The sequence below is a fragment of the Oncorhynchus tshawytscha genome, linkage group LG31 (genome assembly GCF_018296145.1).
Source record: "Oncorhynchus tshawytscha isolate Ot180627B linkage group LG31, Otsh_v2.0, whole genome shotgun sequence".
In the NCBI taxonomy this organism is placed as follows: Eukaryota; Metazoa; Chordata; class Actinopteri; order Salmoniformes; family Salmonidae; genus Oncorhynchus; species Oncorhynchus tshawytscha.
This window is the reverse complement of record NC_056459.1, coordinates 24,556,399-24,577,065: the sequence shown is the minus strand read 5'-3', so window position 1 is coordinate 24,577,065 and position 20,667 is coordinate 24,556,399. Positions and strand designations below refer to the sequence as shown.

At 44.6% G+C, this 20,667-nt stretch overlaps 1 protein-coding gene across 2 annotated transcripts in view; it reads right to left on the bottom strand.

Annotated features, from left to right (window-relative positions):
- LOC112229456 (potassium voltage-gated channel subfamily KQT member 4) overlaps positions 1-19,281 on the bottom strand; it is a 102,636-nt gene extending 83,355 nt beyond the window's left edge. For both annotated transcript variants that reach the window (XM_024395294.2, XM_024395295.2), the window contains exon 1: positions 17,965-19,281. In XM_024395294.2, the coding sequence (XP_024251062.2) occupies positions 17,965-18,266 (302 nt within the window). In that variant the 5' untranslated portion in view covers positions 18,267-19,281. The remainder of the gene's footprint in view (positions 1-17,964) is intronic.
- Between the last annotated feature and the right edge of the window lie 1,386 nt (positions 19,282-20,667).

The window sequence follows — 20,667 nt, the reverse complement described above, 5'->3', positions numbered from 1 at the left end:
AAAAACACCATGCAATGTGTGCACACACGCGTGTAACACACACACACACACACACACACACACACACACAGAGAGAAAAGGCCCCTGCTTAGTGCAGGCAGGCCGACCAGGCCTTATAAATACAGGTCTATATTATGCATTTGTTTTAGTCCAGTCTCCATGGTGAGGTTTCCCCACATGTTTATAGAAGCTGCAGTTATAAATTAAAATGGTTGTAACACTTAAGCAGCCAGTCCTTCCACCACGCTGCTGGCCGGGTACAGCCAGAGAGAGAGCGAGTGACAGGGTCCTTGGACCTGGGACTTCCCAGGAACAAGAACAAGGGCTTCCTTGGATCTGTAGAGTGTGTGTGTGTGTCACTATATTAGGGTAGATTAATCTAGCTAGCACTATGTCAATGAGTGCAGTGGTGGTTGACGTGGGGGCAACAGGGAGACAAAAGCAAGTGGAGAGCGTGTGTGCGCAGTATAGGTGACCGGTCACCATCAGGACTAGAAAACTGTTTACCTTCTATAAGAGCAACTAAATGAGTTAGATGTAGGATCTTAAATTTGACCAGTTTCATCACAGGTCTAAAATAATCCTGCAGCAGGAGGATTGGATTATTTAAAAAAGTGATCATTTCTAATAGGAAATTATTTTTGATAGGCTGCAGTAGACTATAGTTTAGGTGTGTGATGTAGTGAGACAAAGAGAACTGTGGGTTTTCCAACTAGCTCTCAGTCTCACATCAGAATTAGACATTCATCCAGGTTTCTCAAAATGTCAAATTTCAAAGTTGTTGGAAACATAAAATGTCGAAGTGTTTAAGGTTAAGTTTAGGTATATTAACTTAACCCTAACATAAAAAAGGTATTAACATTAACTCCACAAACTCCAAATGGTTAGGGTAAGGGTTAAGTTTGGGTTAGGCTTAAAACCAAAATCTCAAACAACTTTCTATCGCTGGATTCGAACCTTTGGAAATCAGAGGCAGATTCTTACCGAAACCTACTTTTTTTCACCTTTATTTAACCAGGTAGGCTAGTTGAGAACAAGTTCTCATTTACAACTGCAACCTGGCCAAGATAAAGCAAAGCAGTGCGACACAAACAGAGTCACACATGGAATAAACAAACATGGTCAATAATACAATAGAAAAAAATGAATGTACAGTGTGTGCAAACTGTAAGGTAAGAGCACTCACTGTTGCCCCTAGTAACTGGTTTCTATGTAATCTCCCGACACGGATGGATGTTTAATCCTGAATTATATCACAGGTGATCTGACTGGGGTTTTCAGTGAATTTATGTTAATCACAAGATAAGGTGTTTTAAGAGAGTATGCGAGCACACTCGTTCGGTTCGGCTAGGCGCAGGCCAAACTGAAACATGCTGACGCCTTTAGGTATTTAGGTTAGCAGTGTGGTTAAGATTAGGTTTAAAAACAGATTTTATGCTAGTTACCACAGCAGAGCTGCCTGCAGGGCATTCTCACTGCTCTTTGTGAAACACTGGTGGTGCTGGGGTCAACTGACTGACTGACCTGGTCATAGTGGTGTGGATCATGAGTTACGTTCATAACCTCAAAACTGGAGCAAACCGTTTAGAGTGGTTTCAGTGTTTCCAAAATGAACAGGTCAGAACCATTGAAAGCACTTTGCAAGCGCAAACACTTTTTCAGCAGGTCAGTATTTTTAGTAACAGACGCTTGCACACAGACCATTTTTATTTGGGGGGGGGCACAATGTGAAATAGATGGAATTAAGGGGCCTATAATGTGTTGCGAAATAGTGCTGGTGTAATAGTATAAGGTGTTGGAGAGAGATGTGTTGATGGTTACAGCATGCCAGCTCTCTCTCTCTCACAGTACCACCAGTTACAGAAGATGACAGTATCCACAAACCAGAAAACACACTCTAGCTCTTTGTCTATAAACAGGATTTAACACTCACAGGCACAGCGTTGCCTTAACCTTTTAACTGGGTGACGCGTCAGAAGACCCTCTGTCCCAAATAGCACCCTATTCCCTATATAGTGCAGTACTTTTGACCAGGGCCCATAGTTGTGCAGTATGTAGGGAATAGGGTGCCATTTGGGACAAAACCGCCCTCAACAGGACAATGCGTTTCCCGGTAGGACTGCCATTGTGCGTAGAGCTTTTCTGGCAGTCTTCGACGCCACCGTCCTAACAGTCCCCCCTGCACTCATCTGTCCCATCCCCAGGACCTGCCAGGTTTGACTGTCCACTGTAACGCTTACTAAACCCCTGTAGATCTAAGCCCTTAGTAGATATTGCAATCTAAGCAAACGTATGGAATTGTTTTAATAAGATGGTCATAAAATGGATCATTGTACATTAAGGGTCAGGTCAAAGAACTCTACTTTCATGTCATCCAACAAAATGTAAAACGTCTGGAGTTTGCTAAACGGCATTGGCACTTGGATTGAAACTAGTGGTTTGGTCAGATGTCATGAAAATAGAGCTTTGGCCATGCACACCAGTGGTGGGTTTGGCATTGAAAATAGAAGCACATGCAGAAAAGTACCTCATACCTACTGTACAATATGGTGGTGCACCTTTGATGTTACAGGGCTACTTTGCTTCCACTGGTCCGGAGGCCCTTGTTAAGGTCAACGGCATCATGAACTTTACCCAGTACCAGGACATTTTAGCCAAAAACCCGGTTGCCTCTGCCATGATGTTGAAACTTGGTCGCAAGTGGATCTTCCAGCAAGACAATAAGCCCAAGCACAAATCAACAGAAATTGGCCACAACGTCAACATTTTGCAACGGCCATCTCAGTCTCCAAACTTGAACCCCATTGAAAACCTGTGGTTTGAATTGAAGAGGGCAGTCCATAAGCTCAGTTTAAGTATCTGGAAGGATTCTGTGTGAAGGAATGGTCTAAAATCCCTCCCAATGTGTTCTCTAACTCATAAAACGTTTTAGAAAAAAGGCTCAGTTCCATTATCTTAGTAAGGGGAGGTACTGAAAGGTATTGAAAAACAGGTGTTAATCTTTTTGACCCCTACCTTTGAGATAAAAATATTTTACTTCTTAAAAACTTCTTATGGCTGAGATCCCGTTACCGGGAGCGATATAACAACAACCAGTGAAAGTACAGGGCACCATATTCAAAAGAACAGAAATCTCATAATAAAAATTCCTCAAACATACATGTATTTTATATCGTTTTCAAGGTAGTCTTGTTGTTAATCCCACCACAGTGTCCGATTTCAAATAGGATTTACGGGGAAAGCACCACAAACGATTATGTTAGGTCACCAACAACTCACTAAAATACACAGCCAATTTTACCAGCCATAGAGAGAGAGAAAAAGTACAAAGAGATAAAATGCATCACTAACCTTCAATAATTTTCAGATGACACTCATAGGACTTCATGTTACACAATACATGCATGTTTTGTTTGATAAAGTTCATATTTATATCAGAATATCTGAGTTTACATTGGCGTATTAGATTCACTAGTTCCAAAAACATCCAGTGATTTTGCATAGCCACATCATTTAACATAAATACTCATCATAAATGTAGATGATAATACAAGTTATACACATGGAATTATAGATATACCTCTCCTTAATGCAACCGCTGTGTCAGATTTTTAAAAAACTTTACGGAAAAAAGAAACCCATGGAATAATCTGAGACGGCGCTCAGAAGTAAAAAAACACCACAGCCGCAAAGATGGCGTCAAAATAAACAAGAAATTACATGATAAATATTCCCTTACCTTTGATGATCTACATCAGAAAGCACTCCAGGAATCCCAGGTCCACAATAAATGTTTGTTTTGTTCGAAAATGTCCGTTATTTATGTCCAAATACCTTCTTTTGTTAGAGCGTTTGATATACATATCCAAACGCTAATTCTGGTCAGTGTTATATCAGAAAAAAAATTAAAAAGTGATATTAACAGTCGAAGAAACATTTCAAACTCAGTACAGAATCAATCATTAGGATGTTTTTAACATATAGCTTCAATAAAGTTCCAACCGGAGTATTCCTTCATGTCTTCATGAGCAATGGAACGCAAGTGACTACCACGAGGAAAAAACATGATCAGAAAATGGCTGACTGCCTGACTGATTCTGTTATCATTCACTCCCACAACATCATAGAAGTCTCATTATAATTTCTATTGATGGTTGACATCTAGTGGAACCCCTAGGCAGTGCAACATCATTCATATCTCAAGGGGATTTCATTGGGGACTCTGGTGAATACATACAAAGCTCAGATTTCGGACTTCCTGTTTTGATTTCAACTCAGGATTTTGCCTGCCATATGAGTTCTGTTATACTCACAGACATCATTCAAACAGTTTTAGAAACTTGTGTTTTCTATACAATACTAATAATAAAACGCATATATTAGAAACTGAGACTGAGGAACAGGCTGTTTACTTTAGGCACCTTATTCATCCAAGCTACTCAATACTGCCCCCCAGCCATAAAAAAGTTAAACAAAATCTTTGAGCAATTGTATTTAGTATAAAATAATACGTTTATATTTAAATTTGAGCATAATATAGCTCAGTATTTGAATTATACTGAACAAAAATAAATGCTTGCAACAGTCTAACATTTTACTGAGTTAGTTCATATGAGTAAATCAGTCAATTGCAATCCAAATCAAAAGTAACAGTATCTGGTGTGGCCACCAGCTGCATTAAGTAATGCAGTGCATCTCCTCCTCATGGACTGCACCAGATTTGCCAGTTCTTGCTGTGAGATGTTAGCCCACTCTTCCACCAAGACACCTGCAAGTTCCTGGACATTTCTGGGGGGGGCTCTAGCCCTCAACCTCCGATCCAACACGTCTCAGACGTGCTCAATGGGATTGAGATCCGGGCTCGTCACTGGCCACGGCAGAACACTGACATTCCTGTCTTGCAGGAAATCAGCCATACTGCTCGTTCTGTGCGTGGTGACATTGTCATGCTGGAGGGTCAAGTCAGGATGAGCCTGCTCCAGAGTTCAAGCCTCGGTGGAACGCTCGATCCTTCGACGATAAAACGTGAATCCCACCATCACCCCTGGTGAGACAAAACCGTGATTCGTCAGTGAAGAGCAAGTTTTGCCAGTCCTGTCTGGTCCAGAGACGGTGGGTTTGTGCCGATAGGCAACGTTGTTGCCGGTGCCGTCTGGTGAGGACCTACATTAAAACAGGCCTACAATCCCTCAGTCCAGCCTCCCTCAGCCCATTGCTGACAGTCTGAACACTGATGGGATTGTGTGTTCCTGGTGTAACTCGGGCAGTTGTTGTTCCCATCCTGTACCTGTCACGCAGGTGTGATGTTCGGATGTACCGATCCTGTGCAGGTGTTGTTACACATGGTCTGCCACTGCGAGGACGATCAGCTGTCCGTCCTGTAGTGCTGTCTTAGGTGTCTCGCAGTACGGATATTGCAATTTATTGCCTTGGCCACATCTGCAGTCCTCATGCCTGATTGCAGCATGCCTAAGGCACGTTCACGCAGATGAGCAGGGACCCTGGGCATCTTTCTTTTTGTGTTTTTCCAGAGCCAGTAGAAAGGCCTCTTTAGTGTCCTAAGTGTCTTTTCATAACTGAGACCTTAATTGCCTACCGTCTGTAAGCTGTTAGTGTCTTGATAACCGTTCCACAGGTGCATGCGAAACAGTGTTTAAACCCTTTACAATGAAGATCTGTGAAGTTATTTGTATTTTTACAAATGATCTTTCAAAGACAGGGTCCTGAAAAAGGGACGTTTCTTTTTTTGCTGAGTTTACATATACTGTTCAAAAGTTTAGGGTCACTTAGAAAAGTCCTTGTTTTTGAAAGAAAAGCATGTTTTTGGCCATTAAAATAACATCAAATTGATCAGAAATACAGTGTAGACATCGTTAATGTTGTAAATTACTTTTGTTGCGCGAAACGGCAGATTTTTTATGGAATATCTATATAGGCGTACAGAAGCCCATTATCGGCGACTATCACTCCTGTGTTCCAATGGCACGTTGTTAGCTAATCCAAGTTAATCTTTTTAAAAAAGGCTAATTGATCATTAGAAAATCCTTTTGCAATTATGTTAGCACAGCTGAAAACTGCTGTTCTGATTAAAGAAGCAATAAAACTGTCCTTCTTTAGACTCATTGAGTATCTGGAGCATCAGCATTTGTGAGTTTGATTACAAGGTCAAAATGTCCAGAAACAAAGAACTTTCTTCTGAAACTCGTCAGGCTATTCTTGTTCTGAGAAATGAAGGCTATTCCATGCGAGAAATTGAAGATCTCGTACAACGCTGTGTACAACTCCCTCACAGAACAGTGCAAACCGGCCCTAACCAGAATAGAAAGAGTGGGAGGCCCCGGTGCACAACTGAGCAAGAGGACAAGTACATGAGTGTGTCTAGTTTGAGAAACAGACGCCTCACAACTCCTCAACGGGCAGCTTCATTAAACAGTGCCCGCAAAACACCAGTCTCAACGTCAACAGTGAAGAGGTGACTCCAGAATGCTGGCCTTCTAGGCAGAGTTTCTCTGACCAGTGTCTGTGTTCTTTTGCCCATCTTAATCTTTTCTTTTTATTGGCCAGTCTGAAATATGGCTTAATCTTTGCAACTCCGCCTGAAGGCCATCATCCCGGAGTCACCTCTTCACTGTTGAGACCAGTGTTTTTCTTTCAAAAACAAGGAAATGTCTAAGTGTCCCCAAACTTTTGAAAAGTAGTATGTATGCATGTATGTATAAATAACACACACACAAACACACACACACACACACACACATTAAAGTGTTTTGCTTTATTTTTACTATTTTCTACATTGTAGAATAATTGTGAAGACATCAAAACTATGAAATAACACATACGGAATCATGTCGTAACCAAAAAAAAGTGTCAAACATCAACATATTTTATACTTGAGATTCTTTAAAGTAGCAACCCTATGCATTGATGACAGCTTTGCACTCTCTTTGCATCCACTCCAAGCGGGCTGTCATGTGCCTTTTACTGAGGTGTGGCTTCCGTCTGGCCACTCTACCATAAAGGCCTGATTGGTGGAGTGCTGCAGAGATGGTTGTCCTTCTGGAAGGTTCTCCAATCTCCACAGAAGAAGTCTGGAGCTCTGTCAGAGTGACCATCGGACTCTTGGTCATCTTTCAGACCAAGGCCCTTCTCCCCCGATTGCTCAGTTTGGCCGGGCGGACAGTGTGGTAGCAGAATGAGAATTATTTAGGTAAGATTGATAAATAAGATGTTTTATTCATTTTTATAGTATGCTTATGTGAGAAAAGTTACTTGGGCCCAGAGAGGGGAGAGGTCAGCTTAGTCTTATCTGTGAATGTGTCTAAATATTCCTAAACAATGTGAAGAGATGGTGTGATTAATGTGGAACCAGTTAGGTGGCTCCACAATGTCTGTGTTTCTGTCATTCCTCTGTAAGCTTGTCCAGGAGGGGTTGTATTTTTTATGGGAGTATCTAGAAATTGACAATTGATATATGCCATTGGATGAGGTAATGTTTTGGTCATAAATGGTACCAAGAATGAGATAAGAACTTTGTCTAAGAGGGCAAACTGAAGGATAATTTATAGCTAATGCTGTCTGGCTATAGGATACTCTTTTTTTCTGGTAAAAGGTTCTTTGTGTAATGTTCCTAAGATCTGTTATTTGTCATGTGAGTTTAGATGGGTGTGTCTCTGCTATAAAGGATCTCAGTTGCCATTATGTTGACACTCAGAGAATTCATTTATGGACACTGAATTGATCTGAGAGTCACAGGGCTATGGTGAAGCTCATATAATTAAAGATGGACTTTATGATAACTCTGACTTGTGTGTGGTTTGCTCTCTCATGATTCAGTAATACAGGAAATTTCCACGACATTTGGCGACGAGGATGGGTTGTGAATCGTCACCTCGGTGACCGTTCCTGACGATCTAGGTAAATAAATCATGCACGAGGGATCCCTCAAACTTGGGATCTTAGGGAAACCACATCTTGGGAAAGAAGCAGATGGACCAACCTTTGATCTGAGAGGAAGCGAGCCGAGTAGATACCACATCTCGAACTGAGTTTTTTTTTTTATTTTTTTTTTTTAAACAGAGGTGAGCTAACCACAGATTTGAAGTTGAGTTTCTAAAAATATGCCTCTGTTACGTATACTCCGAGTGTGAATTCCTTTGTAAGGAGGGCACCCCAGAGGCATAAGTAGGGCCGAGTCAGAGGAGAGTAATCTGAGAGTTTGTGGACTCAAATATACTCTGCCACTGTCCGGTTGCGAGTGACCAAGAGCTATCCTGACACTGAATTGATCTGAGAGTCACAGGGCTATGGTGAAGCTCATATAATTAAAGATTAACTTTATGATAAGTCTGACTTGTGTGTGGTTGCTCTCTCATGATTTGGTAATACAGGAAATTTCCACAACACCAGCTATAGGAAGAGTATTGGTGGTTAAAAACTTCTTCCATTTAAGAATGATTGAGTCCACGGTGTTCTTGGAGACCTTCAATGCTGCAGACATTTTTTGGTACCCTTCCACAGATCTCTACGGACAGTTCTTTTGACCTCATGGCTTGCACGGTCAACTGTGGGACCTTATATAGACAGGTTTGTGCATTTCCCCAAGTCATGTCCAATCAAATTCTAGAAAACATCTCAAGGACGATCAATGGAAACAGGATGCACTAGAGCTCAATTTCCAGTCTCATAGCCAAGGGTCTGAACACTTCTGTAAATAACGTATTTCTGTTTTTTATATATTCTAAAAACCTGTTCTCGTTTTGTCATTATGGAGTAGTGTGTGTAGATTGCTGAGTTTTTATTGAATCAATTGTAGAATAAGGCCGTAACGTAACATGTGGAAAAAGTCAAGGGTTTTACCTGCTTGCCATCTCGTCTCATCGCTGCAACTCCCCAACGGACATGGGAGGCAAAGATCGAGTCCTGCGTCCTCCGAACATGACCAGCCAAACCGCGCTTCTTAACATCCTCCCGCTTAACCCGGAAGCCAGCCGCACCAATGTGTTGGAGGAAAAAACGTTCACCTGACCACCAAGGTCAGCCTGCACGTGCCCGGCCACAAGGAGTCGCTAGAGCACGATGGGCCAAGTAAAGCCCTCATGGCGAAACCCTCCCCTCCTCATGGCGAAACCCGGAGGGCGCTGGGCCAATTGTGCGCCGCCCTATGGGACTCCCGATCGCGGCCAGTTGTGATCCTGCCCGTGATCGAACTTGGGTCTATAGTGACACCTCTAGCACTGCGATGCAGTGCCTTAGACCACTGTGCCCACTCGGGATGCCTCCCTTCACTCTATTTTCATTCCAATGTCATCCTCTACATCAATCCCTCTCTAGCGTCGTCCCATCACAAATATTTACCAGTCTTTCTCTGTTTCCATCCAAGTCTCACTTCCCTCTCAAAATATTATTCTCTCTCTGCATCTGTCCCCTCGCTTCCAGTCACACCTCCGTACTAGCTGGTTGTGCTGGCTGCTCCGAAAAGGGGCTTTGACAGTTGCTGCAGATATCTGACAGGCCATCGAAAGAGACGGCAAGCACATGAGAGACCCACGGCGGACAGACAGGCAGGGAGAGGGGGACAAGGGGGAAGCGGGGTAGAGGAGAGAGGAAGTGATACACTTCGATAGAGAGAGAGGGATGAGAGGGAATGAGAGACTGACAGAGACACCTCAAAAGCTCAGAAGTTAAGCTCACAGAACCCTTCCCAGTCCAGTAGAATAACACCCCCCGATTCACCCTAATCTCATTAGCCACTCAATTACATAATTATTGTTTCCTTCACATGAGTGGTATGTAAAAATAACAAACTGTGCTCCTTTATCAGAGGGGTAGTGTGCAGAGCTGCTGGAATTAGCGTCAGTCTCCCAGGCTGAGTTCCACATGGCACTCTATTCCCTATGTCCCCATAAGGCTCTGGTTAAAAGCAGTGCACTATAGAGAATAAAGTGCTATTAGGAATACACTCCCTGTACCAGCCCTTCACAGCAGGGCATAATGAGGCCTAATGAAGACAGACGTTTAGCGAGGGAGAGCAACAGAGAGAGATGGGGGGGGATTTGGAGAGAGGGGGTTTACAGATGGGGAGAGGGAGTGAGAGGGGGAGATGGGGTTAGAGAGGGGGGGAATAGAGAGGGAGCCCGAGAGGTGGGATGAGAGGGGTGAGGGGTTTACAGAGCGAGATTGAGAGAGAGAGGTTACAGTGGCAGAATACCTGACCACTGTGGCTGACCCAAAATAAAAGGAAAGCTTTTAACTATGTACAGACCGACAGTGAGCAAAGCCTTGCTATTGAGAAAGGCCACTGAAGGCAGACCTGGCTCTCAAAAGAAGGCAGGCTATGTGCACACTGCTCACACAATGAGGTGGAAACTGAGCTGCACTTCCTAACCTCCTGCCAAATGTATGACCATAGAGACACATATTTCCCTCATTACATAGAACTTGAAAACAAATCCAATTTTGATAAACTCCCATATCTACTGGGTGAAATACCACAGTGTGCAATTACAGCATCAATATTTGTGACCAGTTGCCACAAGAAAAGGGCAACCAGTGAACAAACACTATTGTAAATACAACCTATATTTATGTTTATTGATTTTCCCTTTTGTAACTATTTGCACATTATTACAACAGTGTATATATGCATAATATGACATTTGAAATGTCTTAATTCTTTTGGAACTTTAGTAAGTATAATGCTTACAGTTAATTTAATTATCTATTTCACTTGCTTTGGCAATGTGAACACATGTTTCCCATGCCAATAAAGCCCTTGAATTGAGAAGAGAGGAGAGAGATGTAGGGGATGGTGAGGGAGACTTGGCTTTGTTGTCCTCACACCATTTACATTCTAAGAACCCTGCCAGTTTCAGGTATTTCAACCCAGCCTTCTCTAAACACCTCTACTGTCCTGAAATTTCTGGCCTCCCCAGTTTCTCAGTTCAGTTCAAAACATCCTTTCATTCCTTACTCAATTCACGTATCTGAGAGACACAGAGACTAAGGCGAGAATGGCCGTCGAGGGAGAGTAAGAGCTCAGTTTGCCTTGCCCTCAGCTGGCTCATGTCATTGGTTACCTTGTAAAACCTGTTGTCTGTCTCTGACCCACGGTAGCATCTCAATTAGCCTCCACTCACCATCTCTGGGCCTGTATTCATAAAGACTCAAAGAGAAGGATGGCTGATCAAGGATCAGTTTTGCTTTACAGATCCTAATGAATACAATTATATGGACAGGGGAGACCTGGGCCTGTATCCACAGAGCGTCTCAGAGTAGGAGTACTGATCTAAGCTCAGGTCCAAATAATCTTATTAATTATGATCTTAAAGGCTAAACTGATCCTAGATCATCAACCCTCCTACTTTAAGAGGCTTTGTGAATACAGGCCCTGGACTCTCAAACCTATTAGAGCTAGACACATACAATCGTCAACCCCTTTCTGAAGCGCCTAGGCCATCTATACTCTCCCTTCTGTTTTGTTGCTCCTAGGCCATCTATACTCTCCCTTCTGTTTTGTTGCTCCTAGGCCATCTATACTCTCCCTTCTGTTTTGTTGCTCCTAGGCCATCTATACTCTCCCTTCTGTTTTGTTGCTCCTAGGCCATCTATACTCTCCTTTCTGTTTTGTTGCTCCTAGGCCATCTATACTCCTGTCTGTTTTGTTGCTCCTAGGCCATCTATACTCCCACTTCTGTTCTGTTGCTCCTAGGCCATCTATACTCCCACTTCTGTTCTGTTGCTCCTAGGCCATCTATACTCCCACTTCTGTTCTGTTGCTCCTAGGCCATCTCTACTCTCCCTTCTGTTCCTATAACAGAAAGAAATCAATAATATATGGTGTATTTTCACCCTCCCTCCATAGAATCAATCACTCCCTCTGGTCAGTTCTCTCTTATGCTTCCTTTTCCTGTCCCATCCCACACTGGACAGGAACATTGTGCTCAAGGATCTATGAGTGACTTCCCCACCCCTAGCTAAAAAGTATAAGACATTGTTGCCTAACAGCTCCGTTCTGGGCTTTGGCCTGGCACCGAATGGTACACACAGTCCAGTCTGACAGACACACCCTATGGGCGCTGGTCAAAAGTAGTGCAATATATAGGGAATAGGGTGCCATTTGGGATGCGAACAAAGTCCCCTGATCCGGAGGGACCCCTGTAGGGAGAGGAGGTGGTCATGTGATCATCTATATGTGGCATGGGTGGCGGGTGGGAATGGGTGAGTCGTCATAGGTCAGATAGAAGATTGCTAGATGAATCTAATCCAGCTGAATGCCAGGCATCTGACAGGTTGACACCACACAGTTTACCAAGGTCCCTATTCTCCTAACACACATCACACTCTTCTTACAAACCCAGACAGCCCAGGCCTGATGTCCTAGGTGTAGGAAGTTGGCTGAAGGGTGACAGAGGTTTCAGGCTTTTAAGTAAGTGAACCTCCCGTTTTAAAATGTGGCACTTAATGGTCTCCAAGACATTTAAACGGAAGCTCGTCGGGCGTATGAATTCACTGTGTGTCTTAGCAACAGTTCAGGATGGTGAGCACAGGAATTCCTAGGACCAGGTTGTCAGGAGGAGCAGCAGATATCCCAAATAGCACCCTATAATCCCTATATAGTGCACTATAATCCCTATATTTTCACCAGTGCCCAAAAGTAGGGTACTATATAGGGAATAGGGTACCATTTTGGATGCAGAATCATTGTCGGTCTTAACGACCCCTTCATATTCTCCCAGGTTCTCACAGGACACATAGCTTTCAGTTCAGCCTCCTCTTCAGTTCTCACCCAGAGTCCTGCCAGCTCTCTAGTCAAAACGTCACCAGTCTGGAATCTCAATAGAGAGAGAAAGCAAATGTGTGCGCCCAGGTGGTGAAACCAGAGGAACCCTGTGAACGGTGCTGTCTCTGCATCTCTGGTTCAGCTGCTGCAGCAGAAGCTTGAGAGAGACTGAAGGGGGGTGTCCAAGGAAGAGCTTTTGGGTAGAAGTTGCCCATATGCACAGATCTACGATCAATTTGCCCTCCCCCAAATGCTAGCGTTTGAGAGAAGGGGGGCCTGAAGAGGGCGCATGAGGACACTGACATAGTCGAGGGCTACTTCACTTCCTTTCCTATACATGTAACCCTGCACAAAGGGACCCTCTCTAGAAATGAGATCTGCACCAGCTGCTTTCCCACCTTCACAGCTAAGGCCTAATTAAACGATATAGGGATATTAGCACTCAATGTACGCAGCAGCACTGTGTGGCTCAATTCAATTATGATTGTTTTTTGTTGGTGTATTTATTTAGCACTCTTACCAAGTAAATTGGTTCCTTCTGATTTGCTGCAACGACCTGGGGAATAGTTACAGGGGGTGGGGGTTTTGAATGAGCCAATTGGAAGCTGGGGAGATTGAGTGTCCGTGATGGTATGAGGGGCCAGTTTGGTAATTTAGACAGGACACTGAGGTTAACACCCCTACTCTCACTATAACTACCATGGGATATTCAGTGACCACGGAGAGTCAGGACCGATTAACATCCCAGCCAAAATACAGGACCCTGTTCCCAATCACTACCCTATAGACCAGAGGAAAGAGTTCCTCCTACTGGCCCTCCAACACCACTTCCAGCAGCATCTGGTCTCCCATCCATGGACCGACCAGGACCGACCCTGCTTAGCTTCAGAGACGAGCAGTGGGATGCAGAGCTGAATGCTTCTGGTTGGTGGCTCCCTGGCACAGCATAATTCCTGTACAGCCATACTGTAGTTATTCTCATGCTATGTGACTATTGTAATTAAATCACACAAATGCATACCTCAGGGTATAATAACATTGAGGGGGAGATGTGTTCAGTTAGGCAGATACAGCAAATACAATTCATATGAAAACTTACTCAAACCCAAAGTGCATACACACACACAGATAAACATGTAGGCAATTGTAGGGACTATATAGAGTACTGTTGATGAGTAGAGCAACTCAGAGCAAGAGAGTAGCAGACAACCCCCTCTCTCCCGTCTGTAAGAACAGTCCATGAGACACTCGGAGGGCCTGGCATCTGAAACAAGGAACTTCCTCTCGCTCAGCTCTGAGATAGGCTCCCTAATATCAGAGGAATAGCACCAGTACTGACTGAGTACCAGCGAGGAATGATCTTTAAATGGGGGAGAGCCAGGGTTGTGATGGTTCACACAGCAAGCACTGTGCGAGTACACATACATCCATACATACGAGAGACGGCAAAAGAAAGACCACGAGAGTGAGGGAAAGCAAGAGGAGTGCCTGCACTAAGGTGTATTGCTGTGTATGTAGGCCTACATGTCTGTGTGTACAGTAGCATAAGGAAAGAGGTGTGCATAAGAATACGTATCTGTGGCCCTCCTTGGGTTTCCCCTCTGGTGTAAACACAGGGTGACACTGGCAGAGACAGCTGGGCTTGTCTAAACAACCCCAGGGTAAACCACTAGGGATGACAGGGCAAGACACTGAGGAGGACACACAATCAGAGTTCTGTCCTTCCCATAGAGTTCTTAATCAGAGTTCTGTCAGAGGAGAGCTGGCTGTCTGACAGGACAGACTGGACATAGAGTTCTGAACTAACATGGACACTAGATCTGGCTGTCTGAAGACTGGCTGTCTGAGGAGGACGAGGAGTGGCTGGCTGTCTGACTGGAGGACGAGGAGGAGGAGGAGTGGCTGGCTGTCTGACTGGAGGACGAGGAGTGGCTGGCTGTCTGACTGGAGGACGAGGGCTGGCTGGCTGGCTGTCTGACTGGAGGACGAGGGCTGGCTGTCTGAGTGGCTGGCTGTCTGACTGGAGGACGAGGAGTGGCTGGCTGTCTGACTGGAGGACGACTGGAGGACGAGGAGTGGCTGGCTGTCTGACTGGAGGACGAGGAGTGGCTGGCTGTCTGACTGGAGGACGAGGAGTGGCTGGCTGTCTGACTGGAGGACGAGGCTGTCTGACTGGAGGGAGGGGCCAGTGACTGAGGAGTGGCTGGCTGTCTGACTGGAGGACGAGAGTGGCTGGCTGTCTGACTGGAGGACGAGGAGTGGCTGGCTGTCTGACTGGAGGACGAGGAGTGGCTGGCTGTCTGACTGGAGGACGAGGAGTGGCTGGCTGTCTGACTGGAGGACGAGGAGTGGCTGGCTGTCTGACTGGAGGACGAGGAGTGGCTGGCTGTCTGACTGGAGGACGAGGAGTGGCTGGCTGCTGACTGGAGGACGAGGAGTGGCTGGCTGTCTGACTGGAGGACGAGGAGTGGCTGGCTGTCTGACTGGAGGACGAGGAGTGGCTGGCTGTCTGACTGGAGGACTGGCTGTCTGACTGGAGGACGAGGAGGCTGGCTGTCTGACTGGAGGACGAGGAGTGGCTGGCTGTCTGACTGGAGGACGAGGAGTGGCTGGCTGTCTGACTGGAGGACGAGGAGTGGCTGGCTGTCTGACTGGAGGACGAGGAGTGGCTGGCTGTCTGACTGGAGGACGAGGAGTGGCTGGCTGTCTGACTGGAGGACGAGGAGTGGCTGGCTGTCTGACTGGAGGACTGGCTGTCTGACTGGAGGACGAGGAGTGGCTGGCTGTCTGACTGGAGGACGAGGACTGGAGGACGAGGAGTGGCTGGCTGTCTGACTGGAGGACGAGGGCTGGCTGTCTGAGGAGGACGGAGGGCTGGCTGTCTGACTGGAGGACGAGGAGTGGCTGGCTGTCTGACTGGAGGACGAGGAGTGGGTTTTAAGGGGGAGGGGGTTCTCTGTCCTCATTGACTCCTGACACTGTCTTGTAGCAGTGTTTCCCAATTCCACTAACCCCAACTCCACTAACCCCAACTCCACTAACCCCAACTCCAGTAAGCCCAAAAGGTGTGCTTGTCCAGGGCTACAACAAAAGTGTGTACCATTAGGGGTACTGGAGGACTGGAGTTGTTGTACCGTGACTAGCGTCCCGTCCTTGTTACCAGTTGTAAAAAAAATCATTAATTAAAAAGTGTTTTCTGTGAGTTGTTCCGCCCCCATCACACCAAACTCCAAACCCTTACACACCATCATCAAAGAGGTATGAAAGGAAAGCTGAGTGGTCACCTTAAATCTTTCTGATCAGAGGATGTCACAGCAGAGCTATGGTGCGTCTCAATGGAGCTTTGATTATGGTGGAGTAAAAAGCCCCAGATTATGTATGAGTTGCCAAGAGGAGTGTTGTGCCGGGCCTTGTGTAGTTCTGATAAGACCCGAGTTTAGGTCTGGCTCTGGATACAAACACAGTCGTGTTCATTAGCGCACACTGTGGAAAAACATTTCAAAACATTGAGCAATGGAAAATTAAAACAAGCATTTCTTGTTGGACAAGTTATGTTAACTTCCTGTTGCACTCGGTTTTGAACCGTTGCCATGTTTCGTACATAGTGAACACAACCCAGCTGTATGGATTCAGAGTGCTGGGGATGACCTCATCTGTCCCAGTGTTATATGAGGAGTTATTGGATTGGATAGGGCTATGTATATATTGTATACACTTGTGCAAAGGGAACTCGAAGCAATGACAGATCACATTAAGAGTGGAAAAGATCTTCCCCAAGTTGTAACTCACAGTTAGCAGAGGTTTATTATGGTAAGGAATATTATGGTTGTCCATAGGCTACACTACTTACCTTTAAGTTATGGAGAAGAAAAAAAATCTCTAATAAACTGATTCGGGTTTTGGTGATTCCATTCCTTTTAAGCATTTATTTACTGTCACTAAAGGGCTGCCATAAACTAAACTTGTTCAAAGGAAATGTTCTCTTTACACAATTGGACCTACATTACCTAAACCTCACTGTTACCATGGTTACCCCATGGCTATTCAGTCTGGAAAAAAAGACACCCTAAAAAAAGATACAAGAGACACTTAACCGGTTGTCTGCGCTGTTGGTCCTTTTGATGGTAGGAAATTGAGATGAAATATCCACAGGAAAGGGTTGTTTTCCAACTTTGAGGAGCAGGTAGGTTCAGTCGTTTGCATGTTCAATCTAACGCATCGCACGTGATGCACAATATGTCAACAGCCGAATCGAATGTAACAGCACGTTTCCTGCAATCAACTGAAAGTGTTTGTGAAATTTGCCATCTGATTATGTGGGACAATGTTCGGTCTGTGGTTGGGTTAAACTCAGCCATTGTTTGTCATGTGCAAATTTGCTTCATTATTGAATATATAAAACCGCAAATACACAGACCAGTGTACTGAAAGTCGGGTTAATATAAGGACAAAAATTTGCGGACAACAGGTAAAGTTTTAAAAATAAAAAAGAAATGCAACATTCTGACTAATGGGACTGTTCGTGAATGCTAAGCCTACATGTTAGACACCAGAGTAAATCTTCCACTCTCGGGTTCTAAAAGAGGGTAGGACCTCCACTATGACTACTCCTGGGCGGGATGTTGTAGTTTTTTTCAAGGGATTCCATTGCACACTGGCCATAATCGACCACTAAACAACATATTTAGTCAACTAACAATCAGCAAAAAGTGGTAGTTTTTGATCTGAGATGTGTTGACGTACAAAACAAATGCCTCTACAGGTATCAAGTAGAGTAAAGTCAAGTAAAGTAGACAAGCAGTAGGCCTACAAATGATTTCCAATTAACAACGCCGGTTTTGGAGAAATTCAATTATAAAGCCGTTCTATCGGGGATTTCATTAAGTTAAGCAGCGGAAATTGAGTGTGAGGTCCCATGTTGTGATGTATTGCGAACGTGTGAGCTAATTGCCAACAAAGCAACACCTGATGAATTAGGAATGACTCAAAGGAAAACGTGGCATGTGCATTATTCAGGAAGTCATGACAATATACAATTAATTGTTTCAATGCAAATATAAGTCATGTAAAAAAATGATATGGCAAAGTAAATATACAAATTCAGCTATTGATAGTGTAAATCCGCGTGCGCAAATGAGATGACTAGGCCCTACAACATTGTATTGAAAAACAATTGGGGTACTTACATGAACGCATGGTAGATGAATGCCCATCCTCGTGGTCTTTCCAGTACGTTGTACAAGAAGTTCTGAAACTTTCTGTAGCGCTTGCTGGAGGCTGAGGTGGTCGCCCGGGGTCCAAGACGCCCGGGCAGCGGGGTACCGAGGAGCCCGGTGCGGTGAGAAGGGTGCACGCGCTCCGGGGTCGATGGTTCACTCCTCTCAGTATGAACGGCGGTAAGAGCCACAAACTCAACCCGTCTATCGTCGTTAGGTGCGGGGAGAACCAACATTCTAATGGCACCGTTATTTGATGGGGTGCTTAACATGGTTAAAGTATATCTATATAAGTACTAAATGTAACGGAATTCAGTTTCAATCACCTATGTGAGTCCAGTGAGTCCATATCTACATTGGTGATTTAGCCAACTGAATTCGAAGCCATAATCAGGTTGTCTGCATCGGATAATTACTTGGGACTAAATACAGCGAGTCAATTTCGTCCCTCTAAAAGTCTGGGTCTGGACTCTGAATTTAATTTAAGTTATCTAAAAATCAAGTCACAGCCATAAAATAAAATTCGCATGGCATTTTGACAAGTGCGGTATGTAAAACCGTAACTTTGAGAAACATTGTTGAAAATCAAATGCAAAGTTGTCAAATGTATTACGCGATAATTCCAAGGACCGGGATCTTGGAACACGAGATGCAACCGAGAGATGATTACAATATCTTTTGGCCGGGGGAACGGTAACTTTATAACCTACCCTATTGCTAATTAGTATAGTCGTCCCCACATGCGCATCTTGCTCGAAATTAGTCTATATGGAAAACACTTAAACCCCGCAATTGAAAGCTTAAAGCAGACAAGTGTATTTATTAAAAGACTACAATTAAGTTGGTTAAATAACTATCGATTGAACATTATCGCCCTGCTCTTTTATAAAATTATTTCCTTATTAATATTATATTAATCGCATATGAGGTTCGCTGCTGCACAACATGCCCACTGAACTGACACTCACTCCAGCCGACTTTCCTGTGAGTCTCGCTGGTTCAGCGCGCTCGTGGTGAGGAGCGGTGAAGACCGTCCGTGAGATATCTAAAATCAAGAGTCAACTTTACTCTAAACTTCTATTATTTCAGAGAGGACTCTCGGGTCACACGCAGCAGAATCAGATGGTCCAGAGATAAATTAGAGGGACCCAGGGCCGTTGCGCTTCCGAAGACTTCGCACGCACAAACCAAAAGCATATGGCTGTCTTGAACACACGGATTGTATGGGATGGACGCTGAGAGAGGGAGCGAGAATGCGCACGGTGATATTCCTGCCCTGTTTCAGTCAGTGCTCTTCCGTTTGGTGCCTTGTGAATACAACCCATCTCTACTGCAGTGGCAGTACACTCAAAGCGATGGAGAAAACAGTGATTTACAGGACAACCTGTAAACCAAAGCACATAAATTCATATATCAGTGGTCTAAAGTGTAAAATACCATATTTGAGCAGAAAAACTCACATGAACGAAATGACATTTCTAGAAGAGGTGCTTGAACATATAACTTTGGACCTTCTGTGACACTGGAAAACAAGGAATGTATAGCTTCAGCAACCTACAAAACAAGCATTCATCATTGTCACCATTTTGGTATGTAGCCTAATGGTGCACAATATACACACTTCTGGTCTATTTGATTCTTTTCATTAGTTTATGAAACATGGTTGAGGAAAGAGCAGGGGGATGCATGGTGGTGCCACTGCTGTGCTGGAGCTACAAATCTCTAGTGTATTCCCAGGACCCTATGCTTACATAACTTAACATGCTCAGCATTAACTCTTTTCATTGCTTCAGAATGCTTACAGAGGGCTTTACAAACGTAGTGCAACGTATAGGCAATAGGGTGTAATTTGGGAGGTAGCCTAGCTATGCAGTATGTGCGTTGCTTGGACACTTATTTCCAGACAATTAAGGTCAACTAAAATCTAGCAAGCTATACATCATCCTCGGATGTTGTCATTGGTTTGTCTCACACTAGACTCCATCCATCCTGTGCCTAGGTAAATAATGCCCTGGTTAAGTTCGCTTTGACCAAAAGCTTAGCCTATAAAATCAGACATGCATATGTCCCCTGAGCATGCATAGGCTCTCTGGAGGAGGCTCTATAACATTCAACATCTGGGGATACCCCCATACCTTAGTCATAGTGGACAAGGCATCATCAAAACATTCCTCCCACCATCCCCCCTCTCCCTCTCAGCAGCCTTTCTGTGATTCTCCAGGGGGTTAGGTGGTGACTCCTGAAGTTGAGTCGAGCGAAGTGACGATAGACAGGGCTGATCTGGGCCTGCACCAGGGGATTAACATCAAAGTTTAACCGCGGAAAAGCATCCCACGAACCCTCCACCAACCCTCCAGCTCCCTCTGCCACCCCTCCACTACCCCACTCCATCAGCCCTCCACCACCCCCTACACTAATCAGTCCACTACCCAGCACCATCTTCACCCCGCTCTCTTAATTAACATGCAGACAGGATTGGAAAGGACCAGGTCTGGCTGCATGGGCTTCTGACAACACAACAGCTGAGCAAGGTCACAGCACAAATGTGTCATTAGCCGTTCACTAACACACAGACGTGCATGCAAACACACAGACTCTCTCTCACACTCCAATACTGTACACTCGAGAAGCCGCCACACACACACACACCCCTATCCACTGGAGTATTACACA